At 41.5% G+C, this 23,247-nt stretch overlaps 1 protein-coding gene across 1 annotated transcript in view; it reads left to right on the top strand.

The window, feature by feature from the left end:
• The window catches only part of PRTG (protogenin), a gene marked incomplete at both ends in the record, with an annotated part of 78,068 nt that overhangs the window by 40,285 nt on the left and 14,536 nt on the right, over positions 1–23,247 (top strand). Inside the window, 2 exons of the mRNA XM_084268266.1 lie at positions 496–801; positions 2,006–2,194. Of these exons, the coding sequence (XP_084124392.1) occupies positions 496–801; positions 2,006–2,194 (495 nt within the window). The remainder of the gene's footprint in view (positions 1–495; positions 802–2,005; positions 2,195–23,247) is intronic.

The following is a 23,247-nucleotide window of genomic DNA, read 5'->3' as shown; positions in this document are numbered from 1 at the left end:
TAGTTCATTGGAACAGATTAATAAATTATGACTGGATTAGCTTTGGCAGTGTGGAACATTGCTGGTTCCAGTCATCTGCCTGCCTGTTTGCCAGGAGTTACTACCCTCATTACATTGGTGGTGGAAGAAAACATGCACTTGAGTCCTCAGCGGTGCAGGTTGTTGTCTGGACTCAGTTTAAGCTGCTGCATGGAACCTTGACAGTCAGTTTTTCAGAACAGTACGATGCTGATGGTCTTTGATTGTTGCTGGCAGCAGTTAAAGAGAAGAAAATGTTGAGGGCCTTAGAGAAAGCAGCTTGCTAAGGCTGTATGGCATACAGAAGGTGAGATACAGGAGCAGTGTAAAGTTATCCATTAATATAAACAAGAGTTTACAAGCTGCTTGGACTATTTACTCTTACGTTATTGACACCTTGTCATAGGCTGAGGTGTCAGACAAGAAATTTCTATCTCTCTTTTCTCTGAGCTCAGAAGCTTTGTCTTTTCTTTTTAGTTCCCTTGAGAGCTCCTGAAATCAGTTTGACAAGCAGGAGTCCTACAGATATTCTCATATCTTGGCTGCCAATTCCCATAAAATACAGGAGAGGTCAGGTAGTCCTGTACCGTCTGTCGTTCCGCCTCAGCACAGAGACCAAAATCCAGGTCTTGGAGCTTCCAGGGACTGCAGATGAGTATCTCCTGGAAGGCCTGAGGCCTGACAGCGTCTACCTGGTTCGTATCACTGCTGCAACAAGGATTGGCTGGGGAGAGGCATCTTTGTGGACTTCCCACCGGACTCCCAAAGCTACAAGTGTGAAAGGTAATTACCAGTGTTACCAGCAGCCCAGAGATGGGGTCAACTGGGGGCTTCATCTGAAAGCTACAGTTTTTATCTGACGGGTAGTGCAAGTATGTGAAACAGGGTTTCACCTTACATGTTCTTGTTTGGGTGATTTAGCAAACAGTGTTCTAACCATGATTCTGTGCATAGTCTGCAAAACCTTCTGATTCATTTAATAAATGAAAGGCAGTTAAAACAGCTTCATGATCAAAAGCTGGAGAGGAACTAATACGTCTTATGAAAGGCCTTATATATGAAAGCAGAAGGAAAAGCTGATATATTACTTTGGTGTCAATCCTTGATTGTTTCCATATGTTGATGTTCACATATTTGACATGGTGGCAGGAAACTTTTAATTCATGTCTGTGAGCTGCTCAAATGTTTTAGCTTGTAGATTCGTTCCCAGTGATAACAGTTTTCTCCCGTTCTATGTAATCCAACGGCCATAAAACCCACTCTTGTTCAGTGTAAAACCCCTTTCTGCAAACTGGGACAGTACAGGTTAACAGCATGTACAGGTACTTTGAGGCTCTGAGGTGATGAATTTATGGCTGTTTAGCAACAAAATGCACGTTTTGAATATGCAGATTGACTTGATATTTGAAGTCTAATTGAAGTTGTCATAGTTGGGCTTTCCATTGCATTATTATTTGGTAATGTCATGCAGAAGACCATTCAACTTTGTGTTAAGCTTCAAAAAGATACAGATTTGAATTTTTAACTTTATTTCTTAGCTGTAGTCCATACTTATGTGCTCTGTATTTCATTGAGTTTTGACTACCATGGTGAATTACTAGCACCTGATGAAGTGTTAATAGTATATTTACTGCTAATCACGTTTGTTCTGACTCACTTGAAAATAGAATATAATTTTAGTATCTTCAGGGTGTGTTTGGTTTTCTTTGAAAATAAATCAAAATAAATTATAAATTTAAATTTAATGGTGAATTTAATCAAGACACTTCTAATTTTGCATTTTAATGTTTCTTTTCTGATTTATGCTAAATTAAGTTGTTAGAATATCTTATGGGGAGTCAGGCATCTAGAAAGAATTACATGAGGACACAGATGAGCTAGAGTCAAACTCCTTGGTGAGCTTTGGACTGATGGGCACACAGATTTTTACATAGAAATTAATTGTTTGTAGAATATAAGAATATTACATGTGTTTCTCTGAACACAGCACCAAAGTCTCCTGAGCTGCGTTTGGAGCCGATGAACTGCACAACCATTACAGTACAGTGGCAGCAGGACTCCGAGGACACTGCAACTATTCAAGGCTACAAGCTGTATTACAAAGAAGAAGGCCAACAGGAGAATGGACCAATTCTCTTGGATGCCAGTGATCTTGAGTATACTGTCAGTGGTTTAGGTGAGTATATAAAACTGTTTGAGAAGACCACAAAGTCAAAGGACATCTTAGCAAGTTTAAATCATTAGACCTGTAAGGCAACAAGGTAGGTTTGGCCATGTATTTTCCCAGCAGTAAGATTTGCAAGCTTGAGTTACATTGCTGATGGAATAATCCCCTCCCAAAATACGTGTTGCACAACACCTAAGTAACCAGATCTTGTAAATCATGTGTGAGTTTGAAGAGGGACGGTCAAGATCGTAAGATACAGAATTTAGAATTAGTAATTATGGCTAGTATATTATATCTTTTTAACACTTAGTTTAATACATGGCTTTCTTATGTCTGGTCTAATAACAAAAGATTGATAGAAAAGACCAAAGATTTTTCTCTGGTATTTCTAGCCTATTTCTCTGTTACTTGTAGCCTGTGTCACAGCCATGCTGTGCAACAAGCTTACTGTAGTAGCAAGTAGCCCTTGTGCATGTTGTTACCCTGTTAATATTTCTAAGGGGTACTGGTAAATATTTGCAGGACTGAGCACAAAGATGAGGGCACAGATCTTGGAGAGTCCCGCTGGGGTCTTTCCATCGATTACCTGGCTCTGTTTTTCCTCCTGCAGCTCTTGCACTGTGTGTTAGTACAGATGTGTTGGTATAATCTCTAGGCAGAAGATGCTTCAGTTTACATACACCACTGCAAACTTCTGTCAGAAAAAGATGTGATTTATAATGTAATCAACAAAAGTAGTATGGGTCTTGACACTTAGTGTTTCAAGTGTGTTGAAATTGTTGATTTATGGGTAGCATAGTGTGGAGAATTAATCTTGACTAGATTCTCAGAATTGACCTGTAGTTTTAACTAGGTCACATGGCCTTTTGACCATGCTCAGATATTCTCTGCTGCTACATAGAGTTGAGATGCTATTTTAGGGGAGATTTGAGAAGAGCATTCTGGTCTGTTAACTGGACAGCTGACCATCTGTGACCATTTCTAGTCAGAGCATCTGGCAGCAGCTGACTGTTTAACAGAGCTGAGAGACAAAAGAGCAGTAGGTTGAAGGGATATGAGGTCTGTGTGTTCTGGGACATAAATGCTTTTTTTTTTTGTCTTTTCATTATGCAGCTACAAAGCAGCAATTTCTGACGTGTGCAGGCTTATTAACTCTGTGATCCACATCATATGGATTTCCTCAGTACACTAATCCTTCTCAGATTGTACAGATTTACATTAGAATGTGTGCTATCTGTGTGGTTATATCAGTTTTTCTTTCCTGTAAGCATGTAGACAGAGGAGAAAACAAAAGCCAAGTGACTTTGGGAAGTTTGATTAGGTTTACATAACTTGAGGCCTGGAAAGTTCCCATAGCCTTCTCCTGGTGACAGTGCCTGTGTGACTCCTGCTTTTGCCCATTGAAAAGCTGCCTGTTTGAAATACCTGGGCACAGGAAAGCGTTTCTTAGAAAACACTCAACCAGCCTTTTGCTGCCTGTGCAGCTGCACCCATGGACAGTATGTCAGGTAAAATGACTGCAGCATAGGAACCCACAAAGACTGTATCAACATCCATGCATTAAGAAGGCACTGATTTGCTTTTGGTTTTATTTCTTATGAATAATCTAAATAATTTGGACCAGGTTATTTTATATATGCATTTCAGATTTCAAATATTACTTACTAGGAAGTGGTCCTACCTGGTGGAAAATGAGATAAAACAAGGCAAGCTGCTGCTCTAGGTTTTGTGACTACGTTAAACTAAATCTTCATGAACTGGACAGAGGCTTTGAGGACTAATGTTCTATCATCCACTTGCCTCTCCTGAGGACACTAAACTACTGATTTATTGACAGCCTCTTTGAAACAAATGTCTTCATTATGAGCTGCAGGAATGAGTAGAGCACTGTGAGTGTGAAACCTGAAGGGGAAAGGTGTGTTGAGATTTTTGGTTTCATGGGACAATATGGTGAAAGGAAGAGGTTGTTCCTAATTTGGAAGCATGTACTAATAGTATTGGGGCTTCCCAGTGGCAAAGGTGGAGTAGCTTCTCATGCATTATGTGTGACCACCAAAGTTCTGTGGCTGCCAAACATTCCTTCTTCATGTCCTAGTTGGGCATGACCTAGGGCTGTTTTACCATTCCCTGCTCTTTTGCGTAGTTAATCAACTGCAGATAGACTTGTGGTGACATTCATTTGGAGTGTGTCAGTACATCTGCCCATGGAACTTTCTGCACAGCCACCAGTTGAGCAAAATCTGTGTATTTAAAAATGGCAGTTCACTTACTCTGTGGCAATTGAACTGTATCACAAAATCAGAATTAACAATATTCTCTAATCAAAGAGAACATTAGCATTGATATTATAAATGCAGTTGCTTGCACTGATTGTCGATAGCCTTGCTATGACTGCTGCAAATTTGCAAATGTCTACAGCACTCATGATGGAGGGACAAGTGCAATGGATAAAACAGAATCAGCAGTGCTAGTGAGAGATGGGTTACAGTGATTGAATGTGAAACATAACAACAAAATGTTTTAATCCCTTGTTGGTTCCTTCCTTGTTTTGTGAGAACTGGCCTTTCTCACTCCAGTGTAGGGCTACCTAGACTTCTGTGTATTTTTAAACTGGATTATTTAGCATGATAGTCACCATGTAAATAGAATTAAATGATCTGATCTGAGTCAGGGCTGCGGTCTCAAAATAAATATCCAAAGTTTCACATAGACATTTGTTTGTGTTAAAGGTCTTGGCATTTATTTTTCAATAGCAGGATGTTTCCTAGTCCTGTGTAGAATTCCATTATCACTTGAATTTGCCACAGGAGCAGATCCTTGGGTGCATAGCATGCATTTTTGCCTCTCTTTTTAATTCCTCCTTTGCTTCCTCCTGCTCTAGAAAGTTTTCCCAAACATAGTCTTTCACTGTGCTGGTACAGGTTCTGTTTCTGTCATGTTTCAGAATATGTGTGTGCAGAAGTTGAATTGAGTTTTGGTGGTGGAAGAGTTTGATTGGGAGCCTTCTCGCTGTGCAACAGGAGAGGATTGGCATAGCCTGAATGTTAAAACAAAGGGAGTGTCCAGAGAAGTCATCCCCTCACTTAAGTGTCTTCAAATTACCTTTTTCAAACCGTATTTCAGGCATGTGCACGTGCATCTCTGTGGTGTTGGCGCTCACTGCTATGCCAGGTGAACTGTTTGCCTGGCACAGGTAACTGTTTGCAGCTATTTGGTAGGAAGGTAGAACCTATACGAGAAGGACAGTGACTCAGAAGAACCCATTTTAAGCTTACCTGGTTTATTTGAGCCAGGGGCTCTTCATAACTAACTTGTAATGCACACAGGTTGGTTGTAATGCTCACAGGAATCTCATCCTGGAACGTACACGTAGGGAGAATAAAATACAATTTGGCTTCTTGGTTAGCAAACTCAGGAAAGGCTGATCAGTTCTGATGCTGTAACACAATGCTGTCCTTCAAGCTGCCTGGAAGTTTCCTTCTCTGAACTGGTTTTTATTTTCCAGTCCTTATGCTAGTGATGAGTGCCACTGGTGATGGGAGGACGCTACAAGTTCTTGTGCCGTTAATGCCTTCTGTGCTTGGAGCTAAGGAGGAAAGCAGGAATTCACTTGGCTAATTCATCCTTCTGTAGTTGCTGTCTGGGAGCTGTACCATCTTGAGTGATGGCAGTTGCACTGGGGATTTCAGTTGCACTTGGGTGACAAGGCTAAGGTAGGGTCCCACTAAATGCACAGGAAACCCTAAGGCAAGCAGGCTGTGGCAGAGATGCCACTCGGGTCCTCTTTGGTTTCTGTTGCATACAAGATGATATCACAGTACAGTTTTCAGGCAGACACCTTAGGGGATGGAAAAACTGGTCTGTTAGCTTTGCTGAAAGCGCCTTGAGCGTGGGAGCCCACATACCTTGGCCTTTCCCCACTGAAGGCCCCTCCCCAGGAGAGCCTGCAGAGTGGAGTGTCCTGGGCTGGGAGCTGCAGTCCCGGGAGCACTGCTGGCTCCCCAGGGCATGGGGCACTTGCAGGCTGCAGGGCACTGCATGACTTGATGGCCATGAAATGGTGTGTATCTGCTGTTAAAAGAAATAAATTGGTGATCCCCCTGAGGCTTGCAGAGGTGGCAGGTCTCTGGGAAAGCTGCTTCTGTGCTGACTGGGGCCATCTAAGCTGTTTACCGTGAGGGGCATCGCAACCCCTTGCTCCCTCTCCTGGTACTCCAGTTTTACATTACGTGGTGGTGTTTTCTCCTGTCCCCCAGTCTAGGTTTTTTTGAAAAACAATTAGATTCTGACAGACTCATTTGTGCTCTAAAAAATTTGGTCTTAATTGGAAAAAAATTCCCAGCCTGAAAGATCTTCTACCTCTTTCCAGTTGCAAAGAAGAGAAATAAGGGAAGGCGCGTTTCCTGCCCTCCTTGACTTGGGCTCTTTTCCAAGTGAAGAATTTGTCATAGTCTAAATAACTCTAAGACACACTTTGTGACCCTACGTGGCCCTTTCCTCTGAAAAGGGGGCTTGTGCTGAAGAATTAGCCAACCACCTACTACACTTTGCATTCCCCCAGAGACTTGGCCTTCAGTTGTTTAATTTCCCCTGGATCTATTTATATCACTTTACAAACATGATTATAGCTTAAGCTTTAGTCCAGGACAGCAAAGATTACAAGGTGATTCTACAGTCTATGGAAATTGAGTAAAGTGTGTAAGAAGACTCAGCACAGAGGATTTGTCCAGTTAAACTGCCTGATGCACATCACCCAAGTGTCTCTTGTAAGAGTTCTGCAAAAGTGCTTATGAAGTTTTGTAAAACAATTGATATGATGGCCAGATAGAACAGTGGGTTTGTTTGCACCATATTGCAAGTGAATGTGCTAGAAAAATGCAAATTAAAAAACCTGAAAGACATCTTTGACAGCTTTGATGACATCTTTCTCATTGAGCAAATGCTATTTTGAATGTTGTGCTATAGCATTCCGTGTGCTATTGCAGTTATTTCTGATAGCTAGGGCTATAATTTCAGTTTTGTATCCCAGGTTTTGTTGGTGTCAAAATGTAGTTTTGCATGCTTGTGTCTGAACATGCTGGGTTTACCCACAGTTGTGTAGATTTGATAGATTTCATAGAGCTTTCTGGTGATGAGATACTGGGGAAATTTAGGTTGGGATTCCCATATGGTTTCAAGGAGCCAGACATTCCTATGGCTTCATGAAACACACACAGCTCTTCATCTTCAACCCTCATTTTTTAATATTTCTTTTGTAGGTATCTGTTATCAAATGCCAATCAGTGAAATATAATCCAGTATTGCAGATACACTTAATTTCTGCTGGAGGTATTTTGTATCATGTCAGGCCCTGGCAGTTAATGAGATGTTGATTTGAACAAGCTACAGCTCTTTAAAAAAAAAAGAAGCTAGAAATTACTGTAGTTCATAATAAAGATGGAGTAAAAGCTCAGTTTTCTAGCTTGGAAAGCCAGGTGACAGTACTGAAAGCTGTATATACTGTAGCCATCATATTTACATTGCTACATAGTGAAAAGGTCTGAGAGCTCAGTAGGTGACCAGGACAAATATTATCATTTATTTCCACTGTTTGCAGCTGGGTCAGTCTAGTGTTTACTCACGCTGATTACATCCTTAAACTAAACCTCTTATCTGTCAATTCTCCTGATTGTGTGTAACAGGCTTTGCTACCACTACTTATGGGCTGAAACACAGGGGATTGGATGGGGGGTGGGAGGGGAATTGGTCGTATTGCGCAGTAATAAAGCCAAAAGCCCTACAAGTAGCCTGGGCATGTTTAAAAGCAGCCTCTTCCTCAGCAGCCTCTGACCTCTTCCTCTTTTGCAGTTATGGCAGTTTATGTATATTAGTACTGAACAGACCCCAGCTCTTGCCTATCCTGGTCTGTAGTCGCTTGTAGTACATGTCAATAAACAAGACACACACATTCCTCACTTCATAATCAGGAAAGGCAGGCCTGTCACCACTCTAAATGAGCTTGTCTTCCAAATGCAGACAGAGCATATCTGCATATAATTTTTTCCCTTGGCTTTTGTTTTCTTTCAGAATTTCAAAGGTGAAAGAGAGCAACTCTTAAATATTGGGAGAAGGGAGGGAGCATTATTACCCAATTAACCTCTTTGTTTTTTTTTTTTTACCTGAAAAACAAAATGCAAACAGAGCTTTGATAAGCTTTATGCCTTTTCTAAAGGAACTGTATTGCATTTTACAGGCTGCAAGTGTAAGGAGTGATCAAACCAGGGTTTCTTCTGTTTTGTTGTTGGAATTTATAAACTGTCACATCACATTTTGTTTCAAATGTGTGTCAGTGCTTGTCACTTCTCTAGGCAGGTTTGAAGCAGAGAGCTCCTTTCTAGATTCAGATTGACTGCTCTCCCTTGTGTGAGAACTCGTCTGGGTGGCAGAAGCAGAGAAGGAATCAGACCTCTATCTCGTGTGGCATTTCTGATTGTGTGATTGTTGGTCCATGTGCAGCTTGATGTGTACCAGGACAGGCAAGCAGGGAGTAGCAAGAGGTTGCACAGTGCAGATATACTGAGATGAGGTGACCAGACAAACTCACCCACTTGGTTTGTGCCTCCCTTATGGTAGAAAAATATTAAACTTCTCAGTTCAGATGAAAAATTGATTCCCTCAGGTTGTAAATTGAATTGTTACTGAGTAAAACTGAAGCTTGTGTTTAACTATGTGGCCCTTTGTTGGAGCTTATTGGCATGGCATCCATTACAACTGTGTCTTTGGCTCAGCTTTATTTAAACGCTCTTACACAGACTGAGTGGGAATCCTAGATAAATATCAGCTTGTTCTGAGCAGATTGACAGAGGAGAGGCCAGTTAACTATCAGCTGCTAATGCTGCGTCCTTATTATGCAGTTCAAGTGCCACATCTGTATGTAACACCTGCCTTTCTGTGTAGCTCTGCAGTTACTGCCTTTGCACTGTGCACTACTGCAGAAGTGTATCATCATTACATGTTTTCACTTTATTTTGTTATTAAAAGTGTTTGTCATGTATTCTGACAGCATTTCATTTTGCTTCTGTTAAAGACATTGGGTTTATCAGTTGTTGTTTTTAAATCACATCACCATTATTTCTGCCCATCTTGTTTTCTAAAGGTAAATGTTACTTTCATACAGTTAATTTCTAATGGAAAGCTTTAATTAATGTTTAATGTATTTGTCAATTTTAAATTACACCATCAAGCCTCTCAATAGCTTACTGATTGAGCCAGTAATCAACCTCAGTAGGTGCTGGAATACTGAAGTCTGTAACATCCACATTAGCAGCATAACTGGTTTTGGAGTTGATGAAGATGTTCTGCGTGGCAGATACAGTAAGAGGAATCTCTAGGCTTTCTGTGAATTAGCTGCAGAGCCCTGAAATGGCTGTCAAACTCCTAGAAAATTCCTACATGCTAAGCACATATCTTGGGTCAGAAAGATGCATTCTTGTTCTCCTGGCCAGCTAAGAGCTTTCAGAAACACACAGACTGTGTGTTGGAAGGATTGCCTAATGCATTTTTATGTAACCTTCTTGAACGTGCTCCCCAGACTGCTCCAGTTTCAATCCATTTGTCTGGGAAAATAGTCCTGACATCCTCACTGCAACGCCTGGACTTCTGCAACAATTAATTGTAACTTCCCAGGGTAGTGGTGGCACTTCAGAGGGGAAGGATGTGGTGAGGGAGGAGATGCCCAAGATTGCTGTTGGGTACTTTGAAAAACAAACTACAGTGCTAAGACCTGTTAAGCCTGGCTCTCTGAAGAGATAGGGGGAGCTGTCAGGATGAGGGAAGTTCCATTATTTCATGGGACAAAGCCTTGTAGCAATTTTAAAGGTAAAAATGCAAAGGTGCAGGTTTTACTGAGGTGATGGAAAAGATGATATTCCATGGGCTCACTCCAGTATCATGGAGGAGGGTTGTTGCCTGGTTTTGAGAGACTTTCTGTCTCTTTATCAACTGTCCCCGTAACTGAGTCAGATGCAGTTGTTTCTTTGGGGCCATCAGACTGGATCACAGCTCAAAGAACTGGAATCAAGGGTGCAGCAAAGCCTTGGAAATGGGAGGGGAGGATTTTTGTGCCCTGGCAGGATAACTCTCCAGCCTGTAGTAAAGCCAAATGCCTGTCTTCAAAGTATTTAAAGGTAAAATGTTCAGTGGTGGGAAAGTGATTAGAATCTTGCAGGAAATGCTCTCTGCTGCTCTGTGTTCTCAGGGTAGAAATTCCACCATTTAAAGCTAAACCTGTGTGGGAATTCAGTTGGGAAATGGTGTCATGTTGATTGAGTAACAGTTAGGATGTATGCAAATAGTGTTTCATTGTTCGTTTGCTGGGGCTGAAGGCTAAAATTTGCTTCATGAAAAAGACACATCGATCACTCCTCACATCAAGAAAAACTGTAAATTATTTTAAAGAAAACCCCTGAAAGTTGCTTTTGAAATGTTTCTCAGTAGTACAATGAATATATAATAGTATGAATTTTAATAGCTATAATGTAAGTGACCACTAAATAAAGACTTAATTTCTTGGAGGTGGGAACTGAGTGAAATGTGTACCCCTGTTTAGCAAGCAATGGCAGGAATGATAACTGTTCAAGTTTCTTAAAGAAAACAAAACTCACCAAACAAAAACCCTCATCAATTACATACATTCTTGCTACACAGCCCTTTTAAAAATTTAAATAGAATTTTAAATACAGTGGTGGTTTATTTTTTTCTTTTTTCTTTTTTCTATTTTTTCCCCCTTTTTTTTTCCAGAAATGAGAGGATTTATCTCTGGGAGACAGCATTATTTAATTTGCTATTTATTGGACTTCATTAGTAAAATACTTAAGTCCTGGATTGCAAAGAAACTGCTCCTTGGAGAAAGCTTAGAGAAAACTCCTGTTATAGGAAATTAAATCAACATTGTCCATTAATCATACTGCATGTCAACCCCCAGACCTCTCTTGATTGTTCTTGGTGAATGTGAGGAACCATTAGATGTGTGAGGTCCTTAAAGGTCTGAGTAAGTCAAAGGGGAAGAGTTTAAAAAAATGCCACCATTAGCACATGAAAGAGACTTCAGAGTGGACAGAAGAAAACATTTGCTGTACAGGGCTAGTTACATTTCTTAATTCCCCCCCACCCCCCCTTTTTTTTTTTTTAAATTATTTTCTTCCTTTGTTAAGCAACAATCCAGATGTTGTGATCAAAATGTTAACTTCATTTCTCCAGAGGTTATTTTTTCATTGACTTTTTCTGGGCCATATTAACACTTGGGATAGTTATATGGGAAAAATAATAGTAGGAGCTTTGTGAATTTTCTGTGAGTGATAAGTAAATGGACTTCTAAAGCTCTGAAGCTGTGCTAATACATACTCTGGTAGCTTTCCTGCCTTGAGTGTCACCTCTGTCATGCATTTGCCATGAAAGCATTATTGCTAACAGGAGCATTTATCTGCCTTGAGAAAAGATGCAATTGGTTTTTTTCAGGCTGCCTGGAGTCAGACTTCTGTGGCAAGTGAAGGGGGGTGTGTGGGAAGTGGGGGGAAAAAAATCTTGTGTTAGAAGCAGCAGCTCTTGCTGTAAAACTCTTCTTCCAAGCCTGTGATTTCTTTACATCTGGGGAAAAAAGTTTAGTAGAAATAAGTTTTGCATAAAAAGTGTCCTTCAGCAGTTATCCTCACTATCACATTTTTTTTAATCATCATTATAGATTAATATTGTGCCCCAACTCAAGGTGGTCGGTTATCAGCTGAAAAAATCCTTGTTACTGCACATGTTTGTAGGAGCTGGGACATTCTTGCTTGGTAGATCAGTTAAAGACTTGAGTTTTCTGCCTTGGTTGTGCCTGCTGTGGCTCTTGGTACAACTGGCACGTTTGTACAGTCAGACAAAGGAGGAGGCATAAAATACTGTATGCAAATACACCTTGGAAATGTGGTCTGTGTGTCAGATCACAGGGTGCTTTTGGTTTTTAAGGCAGTTGAACTGGAGATGTTCAGCAGCAGTGGGGTGGGGTAGTGTGTATGGGGAGGGGGGCAGTGTCCACTTACCCATCAGTCCCCCACTTCCTGCTCCGTGTGTTTAAGGCACAGGGAGGGACGTGCTCTCAGCCTGTTGCCTGGCTCTGTATCTGCACGTTCATGTTGAAACTGTTGTGTAGCAGAAGCATATCCCTCAGTGTGTGAGTGCTTTGTGTGCGTTATTATTTGCATGAGAACTGTTAATGTTGGCCTAAGCCAGCCTTTTCACTCAGTTCATTTATTCTGGCTGCTGCCTTACTGCTTCTCACCCGCCTTCCATTTCTCTCCATTTTCCATCAGTCCTTGGTGCTTCAATGGCAACTGCTTGGTGGGGGGGTTGATCCTTAGCTCCCTGGCAGTTACTTTAGCTGGAAAACTTTGCTCAGGGTGGCTAGGATGTATCAGGTCTTTGTATGTTATCCAAGCAGAGTAGACAGGTTTGCATGGGCTTTGTTTGGAAGAGCTGTCGTATTTCCACTTCTGTTTTATCTGCTGGTAACATGCTGCATTCTCCCAGCACTTTGTAACCATTCCAGTGAGTTTCACAGGTGGATGAGTGTTCACTGCCCCATCTTACAACCTGGGCACCCGAAACACAAGGATGAGAAGGGCCGTTTTCATGCAGTTGCTCAGGTACTGATGGTTTAAAGAGAGTGACGTGATACCCTTGAAATCAGTGACAGAACTGAGCGGTACAACTCCCCATTTCCAGCTTTGCATTCAGTCCATTAGATAACAGCTCCCCCTTGAGGGAAACTTCTTTTACTAATAAACTCATAATACAGCTATTCTGTCGTGGTAGTTTTTGTGTGGGTAGGTTTGATGTTCACAGCTTCACCGGGCTGCAGGAGGTGAAGCAGACTCGTGGTGGCTGTGCTGTGTCCTAACCAGTTGTGTCCCAACCACAGCTGGGAAGAGCGAGGTGGTTCTGCCAGCGGCCCCCTCTTGGGATGTGGCTTAGCTCTCTGTTCTTCAAACTACAACTCTGAGCACAGTAAAGTAGCAAATGCTGGCACGTTTGGAAGAAAGCCTGTGTGTGATAATTTGTGCTGCTCCTCTCTGTGCTTGCGGTAACACTTGAGTGGTTGCACAGGGACAGGGTGGGAAGGTGGCCTGAATGGAAAGTACCTCGGCAAGAGAAGGCAGTGGCAGGAGTGAGTGGCTGAAGGGTGGGAGGAAGCAGCCTGGCTTATTTCAGCTGCAGTGTTGGCTAATGCTCCTTTAAAATGCTCATCAAACTGCAGGCTCAATTTAGCATTTGTAAAACTGAATTAATGATGGGAAACCCTTTTAATTGTACAAAGGAAGATAGCTAGCTAAGAGTTAAGTAGCTGAGTGTTTATTTTACTTGAGTAATCAATCAGTCAGACTGCTTTCCATTTTCTAAGTGTTGTATAAACTTCATACGCAGAGGAATTACATCAAGGTAATTTTGTTCCTCCTTTTTCTGTCAAGATAGTAATATACCTTGGATTGAAATCTTGAAAACATAAGGAAAGATAACAAAACTAACCTGGATTGCGAGTAGACACTGTACCTTTCAGTTTGTGAATACAATTTGATGCATATTCAGGGCTTGTTATTCACAAAACTAATTAAAAGTGTGGTAAAAGATTTAAATTAGAGCTGGTACCGTGGTCAAGCGTTTTGATGACAACAGCAGTGCTTCCCATCAGATGGTATTTTGTTTATAAAAAAGTTAAAAACATTTGAAGAAAAAAAACAAGCCAGAACAAATCCCTGTGTAAGTAATTATGAAAATACTTTACACTTACAGAAAGCAGGAATGCTTTGGGAAAAAAAGGGACATGAGCTGGGAAATTCTATTCCAGATTCTGCAAAGCTGTAATTTACTTTTCCATGTTGTTACTGCTTTTCTGTGTTGTTCTGAAGATCCTTTAAAGTACAGTAGTATTTACCAGTAGCAATTACTATTTATGTTAAAAATGTGTTGTAATCCATTTCCAGGTTGGGGGAAATACCCTTTTTGTCTTTACAAGACACTACAAAGTGTAAAAGAAGTAGGTGGTGTGTTGTCAGCCAGAAGAGCAAAGGATTTTCAGAAGTTTCAGGAAGCATTCAGTCTTTCAGCTACTCTTGTTTAGGTACCTCTTTGTATGAACGTTAAACAACACTTTCACAAAAGGGTATTAGTATTTAGAACATAGCTCAGAAACTTACTCAGAGTAGAGAATTTAAGCTCCTGTGAATAACAGGTCCAAATTCAGACATCACATGTTGACCCCACCTACACAAGCTGTCTTTGGTGCTTTCAAGGATACTGTTCCAGAAATTTGGTCTTAATTAAATAGTCTTCAAATAAACCATTAACATCCATTTAACTAAAAGCAACAACAACATTAACTTCCACATCTGCCACCACCACTACAGACTGAGTAATCCTTCTGGTGAATTTTTTTAGCGCTGAGCCCTGGCCTGCAAAGAGAACACAGGATGCCATTGAAATACAGCTTCGGGTGGAATCAGTGTGGGGGTGGAAAGTCTGTATAATTTCTACAGAGAAGCAAATAATCCTGGCTTTCTGGGTACTTGTACCAAATTTAAGCTCACTGAAAGCATCGAAGAAGGAACATAATAACTATGGAGTATATAAGGCATCATCACTTGGTGACAAGCTGTCAGTTTCTGTCTTCTTTTCATAAACTTCTCTGTGTAAAGTCCTACCACAAAACTTACTCTGAACAGCTCCTGCCAGTGTGCCACTGACAATAACAGCAGTGCACATGAGAGCCAAGGACGTTGTAGGGTCCTGGATACTTTTATTATCATTACAAATGGAAATTTTCTTCGGGGCATGTTTTAGAAGTCCGGGATGTGCTGCATGAAAATGTGAAGGCTAAAAATAACCCTGCTGTGCCAAACCTCTAGGGAGTTGTTCAGCATAATCTAAATGTAATTAAAATGCATACCCTTGCTAAATGTCAAAGATATTCAGCCTATCAGGGTGGAGAGAATGAGGCATCTAAGAAGATAGGGAGGGAAAAGTAAGAAATGCTCATGTATGGAGGGAGATACTGTGATGCATTTCATAGCTGAGGAGACAGAGACCTCGTGCCACCACACTTTAGGTGAAACTACCTGCTGAGCTAAGGCTAGAGAAGTCTTTACAAGGGCTGTTAGCTGTCTTCCTGGTTTATTAACCCGTGTAATTGCAAAATGTTTAGCATTTTATGCTGAGTTCTCAACGAATATTTTGCATTAAAAGTAGTGTGCTAAGAAAGTTTGATGCCAGCCTTTTATTTAGGCTTTTTGTAATGCAACTGGATTTAACTTCAGCAAATGAAGTTTGTGAGATGTCACACTCAGGGCAGTAAATGTACATCAGGCTAACTGGATGTCTGTGACAGAAGTGTCAGTTTAGTAAATTCACTATAAAACTTGTCAGCCTTCTAGGTTAGCTTGTTCCTCTTCCCTGTATTCAGCAAATGCATGCCAAACGTTTAGCTTCACTGAGCAGTTGCTTTATTTACATCTACAGAGCCACTGTATAATAACAGTGCCAGCAAGCCCATGCCCACGGAATGTCATTAGCATCTGCCTGTCTAGGTGCACCGCTACAACCTGGTGTGCCTGACAGATAAAAGGGAGTGCTGTGTGAGCAGGAGCACACATGGCCCTTGACACCTGCAATAACACAACGTCCCACTGAAGTCTGCACCCTAATTATAGATGCAGCTGCATGTGAGCTACGTAGCCAGTATTTGCCCTAAGAAAAAACAGAGTGGTGCTTTCTACTTTGCTTATTTTCCTGCCGTGACTGACTTGGTTTCCATCTAGTAATTCGAATGTGTTTCAGTGCGGTTCCTTGCTGCCCTTGGAAGGAGAGTGCTAGTTGCCCTGCCTGAGACTTCTGCATTTTGCAGTCGTGCCTGTGGCAGCGTAACTCCTAAACTTTGAGATCTGAGAAGAGTCACCAGACCACAGATGTTTTTTTGCATTGAAACTGTGCACCTCCTAGAAAGTCACTGTGGTGCAAGTGATGATAGATAGTGTTTTCATTTTGCTGCATAAAAGGGTCAAAATGGCATGGGGAGCCCATGACAGACCAGCAGAAAATGTTGGTTCTGAAAGAAAATTTATTTCATAGCTTCAGGGAAAAGTTTGGGTGCTGTGAACAGATTGCCTTTGTCAGTGTGTAAAAATGTGGTGTTTGTGAGGTGATGCTGCATGTCAGGCCCTATCTATGAGAGAGCCTGGTACCTAAACAGATGTTAAACCGAAGTTGGTAGAGTGCTTCTTGCATTGCAGTTAGATGCATTTTCTGGAAGCCTTCCTCACAGCGGGAAGGTCAGGAAATTGTCTGAACTTCCTTCCTCTCTGCAACCCAGAAATGTTGGTGTTCAGCAGGGAGATCATCTTTTCAGGCTGTTATGGAAAAGAACCTTTTGTAGCAACACTCCTGTGTGTTTGTAGTAGCATTTGCGTGGTTCGGTGGGGTTTGTGTAGGGGTTTTTGTTTGGTGCTCTTATTTGGGGTTTGGGGGTTGTTTTGTTGTTGTTGTTGTTGGTTTCTTTTCCTCGAGACAAGGGCTTGATGCAGTTTTCTCTCACTCACGTGTGGGTCAGCTGCTGTATGTACGGGAACCTGTTTGGGGTGGCACATCCTATTTGGACCAGTGGGTGAATCCTCAGCAGACTGTCTGTGTTAGTAACTGGGGTAATTAAGGCTCTGCTGGCTCCTTCGGCCACTCTTTCCCTCCCCTCCCCCTCCCTTTCTTCTTCCAGAGATGGCCTCTCTACATAATTCCATTAAAGTGATTGTGCTCTGAGGGGTGGACTGAGGGGCAGCGCTCTCATCTTTCAAAGCAGGACCAATGAGCTATGTGCTTTCCACTGGGCAGCAACAAAAGAAAAGGTCTCTCAGAAGAAAAGACGAGCACAAAAGATCAAAATTAGGTGTTTGTCCAGGCCCCTGGTATTGCTTTCAAGTTAGCTTTTGAGGGCTCGCTTTGAAAACGGTGAGCCGGGCTAGTTAACATAAGGGTGTCTGCTAGTTTTAGAGCGTGTTGTTAGAATAATACTGGAAGAGAGCTTTCTGCTGGCGCAGTCTAACAGCTCGGGGCTGATGGAAAGCGTTCCGGGCCCGGCGATGTCCTTAGGCCGCTGCAGAACCGAGCGAACTGAAATGCTGGAGCCCGGCTGCGCTTCTTGCCCCGAGCTCGGAGCCCTTCACCCCGTAGGGCCGAACCGCTGTGAGCTGGGGACTCAGCCGGCCTCCCCAGACCTCCCCCCGGCTCTTTTTTTTATAAAGCTGCTATTGCTGATGGTGGGCAGGAGGAGAGGTGATGTTTTTACTGCAAGGGGGGTGAGGTGTTGTTTGTTCTGGGGCCCTCCGAGGGGATAGCGCGAAGCTACAAAAGGGATACTGACCCTTTTCAGATTTAGACAAATAAGCCAGAGCCATCCAAAGCCCTGGAAAGCCGGACCGTTTAGCTGGATCAATTCACATGTGTCTATGTTCTAGTTTCTACCAAAATAAACTTCTACAATGCTGTACAAAGAACAAATTGCTTAGCTTCTACTTCAGTTATTTGGTTTGCAAAGGAAAACATGAATATCACAGGCAGTCTTTGTTCCTTTAACTCTTTCAAGTTACCTTTCAATCGGAAAAGAATGAATGAGGTGTAAAACGGGGCGATTTGTGACCGCTCCAACTATTTTAATCTGGTATTAAAAAACTGGCATTTACAACACACTATCAATTGAAATTCCAACTCCTTTAAAAACAGAAGTAATTAAGTATTATTATCTGCAGCTAGTATTGATGCTTGGAAGTTACATACCCAGAGCCTCTGTAAGATTTTAAAAACCATAATAGAGCCACATTGCTAAACTGTTTTTATTTGCTTAATCGTTTGTACTCGGGCAAGGTAAAAGGGTATTTTTTAGGACAGAGATATAAAATCCAGTCCTGAAAACGTGAGAGGAATACCTGCTTTTGAGAGGAACTGCCTGATCCCTGTCACCGTTTCCCTACTTCATGTTACTGTTTGCCTTGATGCGCTTCTCTCAGTCTAGTATATTTGAAATGTATTTGCTTATTTTCCTAATAAGTTTCTGCTGTATTTACATTACTTTGCTTCAAAAGTACATTTTTAAGGATAGTATTTCTCAGTGCTCTTCCTTTCCCACCCTTCCCCCTTAATAATTCCCCTGGACCTCTGTTGCTCGGAGCAGACTTTGGCTAGCCCCAGATTCGATGTCAAAGGCCGTGACCCGATGTCAGAGCAGCCCATGCTGCTGGCCTCTTCTTTGAATAATTATCTGGAGTTTATTGTGTTGAAGGGACGGGCTTGGGGAGCAGCACAGTCACCCTGGCAAACCAGACCAATGAGCTATCCAGCCGGACCACTACCCAACAATGGACCTGTAGGTTACACAAAAAAAAATCCAGCAGCACAAAAGATTAAATTAAAAATGAACATTTGGCCACAGAAGTTTTGTCCTCAAACCAACCATTTTTTCAGCCTTCTGAGCATCGTGTGGTTTTGCTACTTTTGATTGAAAGGAAAAAGGTATTATTTAACATCTTGTGTGTGAGCTAGAATAAAACTGAAATCCTTCCCCTTCCCCAACTGTTAGAATCACCGTACTGGATGTCATTTAAGAAGTTGTTTCTGGGTTTCCAGTCATTGAATTTGACTCAGAACATCAAGGCACTGAACTTTTTTTGGGTTTTTTTCTCTAGAAATTTTGTGCAATCTTAATACTTTTAGAAACAAGAACAAAGCCCCCAGTACTTTTCTTTCTATCAATATTTTCCTTTTAAAGTGCTGAGAATGGAGATGTTCAAAACAGGTATGAAAGTAGGTTCAGTATCCAGGCTTAATGAGTCAACAGTAAATGATAGTAAAAGGTCCATTCTCTTTGGGCTTCCTTATCTTTTCCTGTCCCCAGAGAGGACTTTAAAAGTCTGAAATCCAGATTGTGGAGTGCTGTCTCTCCTTATCAGGACTGAATGAAAGGCTGCTGGATGTGGGCTCGCTGTTCTGAAGGAGTGTGGGGGGGGAAAAGTTCTTTCATGATCTGACCTCGGATTCTTTCTTAATTTTATCTAGCCCTGACCTGTTGGCTCTGCTCTGGCTCCTTTCAAGGCCTTTGGAGCTTCACAAACATGTAGCAGCTGAAGGAAACAATGACAGGGCTTTTAGGGGTTGCAATATTACACTCTCTTGTAACCTTGGCTAAGTAGCCTGTAAACAGATGCTTTCTATGAAGCATTTGCCAGAAAGCCAAAATTTTGGCTGTGTTGGTGCTGTCAAACACAGCTCTGTGACACTCTTGATTTAGGACTTGCATTTTGTGTTTACTGTGAGCTTCAGCTAAATGAGCAGTTACCTGGAGCATGTCTCGTGACTACAGAGTGGTCATCAAACCTGCTGCAGGTTTTACAGTTACCCTTAATGCTATAAATTTACCAGGAATAGAAGACTTGTAGGAAGAAAAATTATCAGAATGGGAATAGGATAAGCACAGTTTGATCTGTTGCAGCAAACTGATTGGAAGATAGTGTTAGAATGTAATCAGGGCATACACACTCTGTGTTATTTTCAGAAGGGCGGATGGAATTGTATATGCATTAGGATTTCTCATTGGCTGCAGTGTTAGTGTTGGCTACTTGAAGCTGAGAAGGTTTTCATTATGTCATAAAATGTACAGAGAATGGAGTTTTTGTTGCTTTTGTGAATATGGAATTGGCTTTGTTATTCTTAGTAGCTTCTCCTAACAGTTCAGTCTGTGCAGTGTTGGTCGTTTAAGATCGAGGTGGTCTCATCAAGAAGTGCTTCACCAGCTGCAGAGTGATCAGAAGCATATCTTTGGGTTTAGGTGCTTAACTGCTAATACAGGTATTTCGTCTTTGATGTCTGTAGCTTTTCCAGCTGCGCTCATTGGCAGTGCGTGAGGCCACCATCTGGCAGTAATGAGGTATAACTCACCAGATGGAAAGATATCCCTTCCTCTCCCCACGTCACCGTTATCACTAGGGAAAAGTACTCAAAACAGAGGAATTCTATCCTTCCCCTCCTGCCCCCCCCTTCATCCAAGCAGTAGTTGCTGCTACAAGAGTCATCCCAGCAAAACCTAGGTTTTCAGAGGCCAGTAAGTGTCAACAGAAGCACCATTTATTCTGTTGTGGGATGGTGCCAGATTGTTTTATCTCAAAGTTTTAGAAGAAGTGAAGAACTGAGTTTGATACAGTAACTCCATGGAATTCCATGGAATACACCAGCATACACTAAAACTGTTTCTGGCAAGAGAAGATAACTCTAGTTGCACACCATTGTGCATGTATGGACTAGGCCATTTATATTTTCTCAGGCTTTGAAAACTGGAGCCTGTACATTTTATTAATTTAATTTAATATATATTTAATAAATAAATATATATATAACTTGAACATATTAAGAACTTGAGTTTTGGGAAAGAAAATGGGAGAATCTGAATGTGAGTGTTCTCTGGCAGAAGGCTGCTTTGCAGGAGCAGCTTCTCCCCTTACAGAAAGAGAAATGGAAGAGTTACATAGAAGTGGGGCTGATGGCAGCAGCAAAAAATACTGACCAAGTCTGAGCTGGTGCAGTAAAACGTGGATGTTCTGATGAACTGTACAGCAGTAGAGCTCCTAATAGTAAGTGAAGTCTCAGTGTTTAGTTTCTCTCAGTTGCTTGTGCCCAGACAGGTAGCAGCTGCAGCTTTTGCTCTGTGCTGGGAAATGAGATGACTTGTCACACAACCAGGCTTGGAGCATCTGAGTGCACTGTAGTGTTTGTCTTGAAGAATTGTTTTGTGTGGCACTAACACAAGTAACTGCTATGAGCTCCCTGTTCTCAGGGGTGTAGTAAAACAGTAAAATGCACAAGTAAATCATTGTCATTCAGACTCTTTGCAGGCTTCAGCTACTGTAATGTTTATGTTTTTTTCCAAGTTACAATCCATGTCTTAAATGAGGGTTCAGTTTAACTTTTGGCTTATAAGTGCTGTATTTAGCTTTGCTATAGCTTCACTCTGAGGTATCAAACCTTTCCCATGTGTCTTGCTGCTGCAAGACCTGTCAGGGTTGAATCCACAGGGTTCACTGCAGATTTTTATGGGAGAGTGAATGACAGGATATGGGGTTCCAGAGGGCTGTCACTAGGGAGCAGTGACGTACCCACAAATGCTGCCATAGGGAATGGAGCCTGGTCCTACATTGTCATTGCAAAACGATGACTTTGGGGACAGTGTCTGTGTGGGGAATTTGAAATCAATCAATAATAAGGCACATTGAGCTCTTCCCTACACTTTATTTTATAGAAGTATTATTACCACAGGTGAAGTGTGTGCTTCTGGTTGAGCTATTATTCATGTGCTTTTAATACTGCCCGGGTTTGGTTATGTAAAAAGGGTCTGTGAGGCAGATCCATTGTACTGTGTGAAGCTATGCCAGCTTACTACATCCAGTCTGTGTCCTCCAGAGGCATTCCTGGAATAAAATGTATTAATTATCTCCAGCATATTTGTATTTGACAGCAGTGCTGGTCTCTTGATTTGTACAAACTGTAGGTTTTGTGTCCTTTTCACCAGCTGATTTAAGTACTAACAATAAAAATGCCTACTAAAAAGCTGTAGGCTTTAAAAAAACCCCAGCCAAACAAACCACAGTCAACAGAAACAACCTACCTTTAAAAAAAATTCGACCAGCTGGTAAATAGGCTACAGAATTGTTCCTCTTCACCTTAGGGCTGGGAACGAGCCTTCAACTCTACACAAATGCTGACAGTTGCAAGAGAGTTAACTGAACTGAGTCAGTGTTACCAGGCTGTTCAGAGACATTTTTAAAATGCAGGTGAAATCTTGATGGGAGTTGTTTTTTTTTTACTTAAACTGAATTTATGTGTTGCATGGGCTGGATAAATCACTGCACCTAATTTGTTTCTGAATAGTAGTGATCTTCTCTGGAAAGATGTGTTACTCCTGTGTCTCTCATGAGCATGACTGATGGCCTCAATACTCACTTCCCTGATTTCTGAGCCTCCTGAGCCTCCTGTTGCTGTATAATGTGCACGGATGGCATACACTAAATTTGACACCGTCGGCCCCCAGGTGGCCATGCTACCCCCAATCTTTTATCAATGATTTATGTGTAAACTAGTCAGGATACCTACACCAGATAAAGATAAGAAACCTCCTGAAGTCTGTTTTCTCTCTAAGGATATGTCTGGCTTTGAATGTTTGATCCAGCTGATGAACAGATGAAAGCATTTGTGCCAAGTTTGCACTGGGGTTGCCACTGAGGAGTAAATCCTGTCATAAGCCTTTAAACAAAACTAACATTGGTTGAAAATATTCTAAACAGAGGCTACTTCAGGCAGAAAAATACTTCCTACCACTTCATAAAACAAATAGTGTGCGAGTATCTGATGGAGCTGGAGGCAGGTTATTGGTTGTCTTGTTTTGCATATGGTGAAGCTGTGATCAACATGGAACAGCAACTCAGCAGGTCCTTTACATTGGTCTTTGCTAGTGTTGTATGTGTGATCTGTGAAGCAAGTTTCACATCAGTTTCTCTGGCTACTCAGTACATTCTCTTTAAAGGGAATATGAAAGAATACTGTAAGATCAAGGCTTTTCTAGGTCAGTGCATAATGGAGCCCTCATCAGTTGCTGTTTCAACTGCAGATACCAGCAGATGTTTTTTCAAGCATTGCAGCAGTAATGTGTGAGAACGTAAAGCTTCTGACATCACTTTTGGGTTGAACTAGTTTTGATGCCAGTTGAACTATGATATCCTGAAGTGGCAACAACCTGAGTTTTTAGACAGCAGAGACTAGTTGAGAGACTTTGTTTTTAAACAAGTTCTTCTATAAAAAGGCAATTCTTTTTGAAACGTCTTGCATTACACAAGAGTAACATGAACGATGTTCAACACTGCATTTTCTAAATGCTATAAATTTACACTTTGAGATTAAAAAAAAAGCAAACTATTTTCTCAGACATTTGAACGTATTTTTTTGTGGGAATTATTTTTGCCTTTCCT

This window comes from Gallinula chloropus (genome assembly GCF_964237585.1).
Source record: "Gallinula chloropus genome assembly, chromosome: 9".
Lineage (NCBI taxonomy): Eukaryota > Metazoa > Chordata > Aves > Gruiformes > Rallidae > Gallinula > Gallinula chloropus.
This window is presented reverse-complemented; position numbering and strand designations above follow the sequence as displayed.